The 6,789-nt window shown below is 47.5% G+C and overlaps 1 protein-coding gene and 2 pseudogenes across 3 annotated transcripts; 1 reads left to right on the top strand and 2 right to left on the bottom strand.

Annotated features, from left to right (window-relative positions):
• The first annotated feature begins 784 nt into the window (after positions 1–784).
• On the top strand, positions 785–1,161 carry LOC309837349 (programmed cell death protein 5-like; annotated as a pseudogene). The gene has a single exon. The product of its transcript is annotated as a programmed cell death protein 5-like (transcript).
• A 4,210-nt stretch (positions 1,162–5,371) lies between these two features.
• On the bottom strand, positions 5,372–6,066 carry LOC309837237 (small nuclear ribonucleoprotein-associated protein B-like; annotated as a pseudogene). The gene has a single exon. The product of its transcript is annotated as a small nuclear ribonucleoprotein-associated protein B-like (transcript).
• Positions 6,067–6,277: 211 nt separating this feature from the next.
• Positions 6,278–6,499, bottom strand: LOC309837142 (SNRPN upstream reading frame protein-like; the record flags this gene model as incomplete). The annotated part of the gene is made up of 1 exon (XM_082677513.1): positions 6,278–6,499. One exon carries the CDS (start codon positions 6,497–6,499, stop codon positions 6,278–6,280), a length of 222 nt encoding a protein of 73 aa, XP_082533639.1.
• Positions 6,500–6,789: the final 290 nt, after the last annotated feature.

The following is a 6,789-nucleotide window of genomic DNA, read 5'->3' as shown; positions in this document are numbered from 1 at the left end:
CTCCGGGTATTAGGTCAAAACCTGGGACCCTTACTCGGGTGGTTGCTTATTTCTCTAAACAATTAGGTCAAGCCACAAAGGGATGGCCTCCTTGCCTTCGGGCTGAGGAAGCTACTGCAGCCCTGATAAAGGAGGCTGAAAAGTTAATGTTTGGTCAGCCACTCACTATATGGACTCCACAGCAGATTCACGTTTTAGTAAGTTCTAAGGGAACAGAATGGCTATCCCCTGGAAGGTTGATTCAAGTTCAGACTATGCTTTTAGACAATCCAGTGGCTATCGTAATAACCTGTCACGCACTAAATCCTGCCACCCTGATACCCACAGAAATGGGGTCCCTGGAGCATGACTGTATAGAAACCACAGACGCCATCTATTCCAGTTGCCCCAAGCTAGGAAGTGAGCCTCTTCCAAATGCCAAAAAGGAATGGTTCACAAACAGGAGCAGTTTTATGAGAGGGGGAGAAGTCTGGCAGGATACACTGTAACCTCCTGGACCCAAGTCACAGAAGCAAGAGGGCTACCCTCCAGGGACTTCTGTCCAAAAGCCTTGGAGCTCAGGACTGGGAGGATCTTCAATGTTTACACAGATTCCCAGTACGCATATGCCATCCTCCATGCACATAGGGCTATTTGGAAGGAAAGAGGTATGCTTACTGCGGAGAAAAAACAGCTGGAACGCGGCTTAAGCATACTGAAGCTCTCAGAAGTAGTACAGCTTCCCAGAGGTCTCTCTGGGTGGGCTGGAGCGTGGCCGCGGCTGCTCGCTCCAGACGGCCACACCATGGTGGAGGAGGAGCTTGAGGCGCTGAGGAAGCACAGGCGGGCCGAGCTGCAGGCGAAGCACAGGGACCCTGGCCATGTAGCACAACGGAAGCAAAGCAAAGGGAAGCAGAAATGAGAAACAGTGCCTTAGCCCAAGTTCTGGATCAGTCAGCCCGGGCCCGATTAAGTAACTTAGCACTTGTAAAGCCTGAGAAAACTAAAGCAGTAGAGAATTGCCTTATACAGATGGCACGGTATGGACAACTAAGTGGGAAGGTATCAGAACAAGGTTTAATAGAAATCCTCGAAAAGGTAAGCCAACAAACAGAAAAGAAAACAACAGTTAAATTCAACAGAAGAAAAGTAATGGACTCTGATGAAGATGACGATCATTGAATTTAAGACATCTAGACACTGGGACTTAATGGAGCAATTCTAGGACAGATAACCCTTGGCAGAAGTTAAGATCTTGATGGGATGTTTACTTTGTTTATTGTCTATATGCCTTCTAAAAATAAACTTGTTATGCAAAATTAAAGAAAAAAAAGTAGTACAGCTTCCAAAAAAGGTGGTAGTAACTCATCGTAGGGGTTGCCAAAAGGGGGATGCAGAGGGAAACAACAAGGCAGATGCGATTGCCAAAAGGGTGGCCAGAGAACTAGTAACTTGGCAACTACCCCTCATACCTCGAAGGCCAGATCCATCCAATTATTCCCCAATCTGCATAAAGGAAGAATCAGACAAAGTGCAAAAACAGGGCTTCATCAGAGATCTAGGAGGCCATGGGTGGCTAGTTAATGAACACGAGCCATACTTCTTTCCCCAACTGCAGCCTGTCAAGCCATCAGGGATCCTCATCGAGAAACTCACTATGGGAGGGAAGCCCTATATAATTGGTTAGTTGAGGTCACGGTAACTCCTGGCATGAAAAGTATAATCAGTCAGATAGTTGAGACATGCTGCTCTTGCTAATATGTCGGCCATGTACCTTGACTTAACTGGTGTCCTTGTCACCCATGCCATGCGGCCCAGGCCCTGGGTGCAGAAACTTCTTTTATATAGAAGCTAGTTGTGTTCTATCAACAGGATGCCACAAAGGCCCACAACAAAACCAGACCAAACTGGCTAGATCCAAGGTAGCAGGCAAAGTAAACTAAAGGTCACCGCTTTTCTTCCCCTCATTTATCTGTTTCCATACCAACTCCTGAGAGCTGAACAACACCTGCCCAGATTCATTTGTGTTTGTTTCAAAAGTACCTGGTGTTTGGCAGAGATGTTTTGCAGCGGTACTTTGAGAGGTATATGTTTTGAGAGATATACAGTGGTCAACCGCCCCAAACCGGCTCTGAATTGACCGCAGGAACGCACCTGCGCAGATGAAACCTGGAGGTGTCTGCAAGTTACCTTTACTTCATTACCACACTAAGATCTCCACCCATAGGAGCTTTTGTACTCTGCTAGACACAGTTTGTGCATGTGCAAGAGGGCCTTGCGTGTGCAAGAGGGCCTGAGGGACTGCGCATACCCGGGCTGTTCCTGGAAATCTCTGTCCTTTTCCCCAGTTTCTGATGACGCACTTACCTCTCAGCCCTTAAAAGTCCCCCACTTTCCTCCTTTCAGGAAGAAGGTGCCTTTAGAGCATGAGCTACCCTTCTCCATTCCCTGGCCATTGAATAAAAGCCGGTCTTGCTTGCGCTAAACTCAATTTCATTATTGGCAGCACGAACCTGAGGGGGAAAGAACACCCTGACCGAGCCGGGGGGACTTCGGTTCAGCTAGGACCCCAAGAGGGGGGCCTCACGTCTAATTCGGTGACATCCTCTGTCTCCAAAAGGTTAAACTGTCTCACTCAGGGATACGAACAGTTAGGGCCAAAGCCTGGTGACATACATAGCTAAAGGGAGCTGGGGAGTTCTGCTCCTCTACCCCGGGTTATGACGACGCCCGAAATCAGGAGGCAGTAGTTACAGAAAATGAACCTGCGCCCTTCAGCGCCCCTCGAGAATGAAGAGCAGGACAAACGCCAGAGGAGGGATTTGCCACCGGTAAAGCCCATTAACAATTCCCAGGAAATAAAAATAAAGCTGGGTAATAGTGTCTTACCTTTTTTTTTTCACCTGCCCATAGGCTGCTATACGCAGAGGCCGTGTACTCAGCCCTTTGGACCAGAGTTCCTCGAGCCACACAGCTGCGCCCGACACCTCAGCTCCACAGCCCCGTGCACAGGGGCGGCGCACAGCACCGCGATTCAAGATGGAGGCGGCGAGCCCGCGGGCGGAGACGCTATGCGTGACACCGTGACCTGGAGCGTGAGCAACACGCCTGCGCCAGACCCGCGAGAACTCAGCCCCCCTCCCCGCTAGGAGAACTCTAGCAGCCCTGCCCACGGCCCATGGGGAGAGTGCGAGCTCGCACCTCTCCATTTTTTGATCAAAGAATAAAACTTTCCTTTGCTTCTGAACCGAACTCAGTATATCATTCTATTTGGCTCCAACGACACTGGGCTGGAGGACCCTGCTGGGGCCGAATTGAAAGGGTTGTTAACATTTTTGTTGATCAGTTTCTTGTTTACTTGTCGTCAGGTTCCCCCACTAGAATGTGAGCTCCAGTTACCACGTCTCTCCTGCTCAATTCAGTGCCCCAAACCGCACCTGCCCGATACGGGCACTCAGTAAATAATATAGTGAGAATAAAGTGAGAATAAAGATAATACTAAAAGAATGAGAGAATGCATGAGCAGACTTTGATTACAGACATCCCACGACAGACTAGTCTCCAAGGGTGACCTACAGCATGTAACTCGAACTACATTCCATAGAAAGAAGCAGGCCCTGGGAATTCCCTGCCGGTCCAGTGGTTAGGACCCCACACTTTCACTACCGAGGGCCGGTCGGGGAACTAAGATCCCGCAAGTCGAGCAGTGGCCAAAAAAAAAAAAAAAAAGCATGCCCTGAAGTTCTTAATCCCTGATCTAGAGTTATCACATATTTGAGCACACACTCAACCTACTAAAATGAATGATACAGAATATGTGATGATATGCTTTTATGCAAAGTTAAATATAGGATAATATACACAACCATTTTCTTCCTTTCGAAACATCACAATTCATCATTCTAATCAGTGCAGGTATGCACCAAGCCCTGCTGGCAATGTGTTTCCAATTTCTTTATCCACCTCTCCTTTGCTGTACCACCATCCACTTGCTAACTACACAGTCCTCAGTATCATATTTAGGAGTTTAATTCTGGTAAGAAGTGGATGTTCCCTTTTTCTTTGGCAATTATGGCCAAGTTGCTGGTGCTCTGAGTAACTATTAGCATTGTAATTAGTCACGTAGATGGCTATTTTATTCAACGTATTCATTATCATTTGAAATTATTTATTTTGTCTCTCCAATAACATGTCAGCTGCATGACAACAGAAATCTTGTCATAATTGTTCTCCTTATATCCCTCTCCCCACCCCATCCCCAGTGCATAAAACACTACTAAACTCAACACTGGCACTTAATAAATTTTTGGATGAAAGTACAAATGATTGAATAAATGAATGAACCAATGAACTGTGTCTCACTGTTAGCTATGGATTTCATGTGTATGATGTCTTTCTATTCTTGTCTGTTTCATCAGCTTTAGCTGTACTGAGTTACCCATGTAAACACAGGCAGAATATAGAAACCTAGCTTCAGTCAATGGTCATTATTTCTAGAATAAATCCAAACTGAATGATGTTAATTTTGTGTCCCATGTTCCTCATACGCAAACTCAGTGAAGCAAATGCTGTCATTGCTCTGACACCATCTGCAGCTCCTTATATACCAAGGACTGCTTCTCTTCCTGATGATGTCTTGGAATATGATAACATGACAGTGCCTAGGAATTAGTGCCTCAGAAGCAATCCTCAATTAATGAAGGGTAGAAGCTGACGGATAAAATCTAATGCTTCCCTGTCCTTCAGTGAAACAATGCTGAGGCATATTCTATACAGCATTTCCAGTGGCATTTGGAGCCCTGGTTGCCCATGGCAGACACCACTAATTAACAGAACTTATTTGGTTTTCCTCCCTTCCTTGACTGACTTCTCCACTCTCTCACAGAAGACATTGCCCTGGGATTGAATCCAAATCCTTGTCCCCAGGTCTCCTTTTGGGATGATACGAGGTAAGACATTGGGGAATAATGTAAGTATCTATCACATACAGTTGTTGAAAGGATTCACTGAGTTAATACAAGTAAAGTGATTAGAAGAGTGCCTGGGATGTAGTCTATGGTTCATAAATGTTATTTGTGCGTTGTCATCTCGCATTATTTGTCTCCTCTGACCTACTTCCCCTTAATTTTGCCAGTATTGGTTCTCTGTTTGGGTCCACACCTTTCCTCTTGATAGTTGTCTCAATCCCCAATCAATCTCTGAGATTTCTAGATGAAGTTCATCTACCTCCTTTTGAACCCACTTTTCTTTATTGCTCTATGCATTATTAGCTGATATTAATGCAGCAGAGGGGACAAAAGCTCACAAACACTACACACATTCCACAAGACGCACTGCAGGAAAACGGTGACTGAGAAGGATCAATAGTATCCTAGGGTCTTGGTGGCCACATTCATGGTGGAGGTGGACCTCTTACTCCTGGGGGAGGGAGTCTCATTCCTGGAGGGGGCATGCCTATTGGAGTCCCTCAAGTAGGGGAAGCCTAATTGGTGGGCCCATGGGTGGTCCCATACCAGGTGCAGGAGCCATAATTCCTGGAGGTAGGGTTGCTCAACCAACAGGTGTGGGGACAGTCCCCTGTCCTGGTGGATACTGAGTTGGGGCTCCAGCAGTGCTGGCAGTAGCAGCACCTGCAGCAGCTGCTACAATGCCTCTTCCCTGTAGGGTCATTACCTGTTGGGATGCCTCCCCCGCAACCCCTCGGACAGGGCCTGCTAATCTAGCAGGAGCCTGGGGAATTGGAACACCGGGTGGAACACCTCTGCCAGCTGCTCTGCCAACCGCAGGGCCTCCTCCAGCTCCAGCAAGTGATATCCAAGCAATGCCAGTATCTTTGGGGGGTGGTCCCTCCACAGTCATGGAAACCAAGTTCTCCTGGCACAGCAACACCAGATCCAAAGCCCGCTTTTCTTCACGCTCTGGCTGCTTGGAATTCTTTGGCTTGATCTTCCTGAACTCATCACAATCACAGAGCGTCAAGTTCGTATGCTTGTCAAAAGCCTTAAAGGTGCCAGTGAAGATCCAATCATCCTGCAGGACACATCTCGCCCTGTAGTCAATGTGCTGCAGCATCTTGCTGCTCTTCCCCACAGTCACGATTGCTGCTCCACCAAATCCAATGCCCACAGGAAAGTTTCGGGATCCTTAAGACCTAAGGGAAGGCTACAGATTAAGGTAAGTCGAAGGTTCTCCACCAAACAATGCAAGCTGGGGCAGAAGCTTCAAACAGCAGATAGAGCCTGTTTTTATTTTGTTTGTGTTCTCTTGAAATCAGCTACCTGGGTGTTCCAATACTGCTTTAACAACCTCTCGGTATCTCAGCTAAGAACGCCTGTCTCAGTTCTGCATGGAAATCCACCACAGGGACTTGCTGCTGCTGCTGCTGAGATGGCCTCGGGTACAGGTGACACTCCTGGTTGCTCAGTGAGGCTATCCTTCTATGTTTAACTTGGACTTCTACCTCTGGTACGTGCTGTTCAACAGTCCACCTCAGGTGTAAATGGGCCCTGGCCCGCTCCATCACACCGCTGGCCTCAGAACAGAACAGAACAGGTCAGGCATCTCCAGCAGCCGCCCCACTCTGCACTGCTCCTGCCACGACAGCACCATCCAATCACTCTGGCTCAGGCTGCACATGGGTGGCCACACCCCTGAACCCACTTTTGATAGCTGCCTTTCAACTTGCCTTTCTCTAGGCCATTCCCAACAGCTTCAGAGGTAGGAAAGTGAAACTCGACAGATCTCATTTAAAAGACTTACATCACTGCTGAGAAATAGCTGAGGACACTCAGGTTTTCCTGTTTGGCCATT

This window comes from Grampus griseus, assembly GCF_964374135.1.
Source record: "Grampus griseus genome assembly, chromosome: 19".
Taxonomy (NCBI): domain Eukaryota; kingdom Metazoa; phylum Chordata; class Mammalia; order Artiodactyla; family Delphinidae; genus Grampus; species Grampus griseus.
This window is presented reverse-complemented; position numbering and strand designations above follow the sequence as displayed.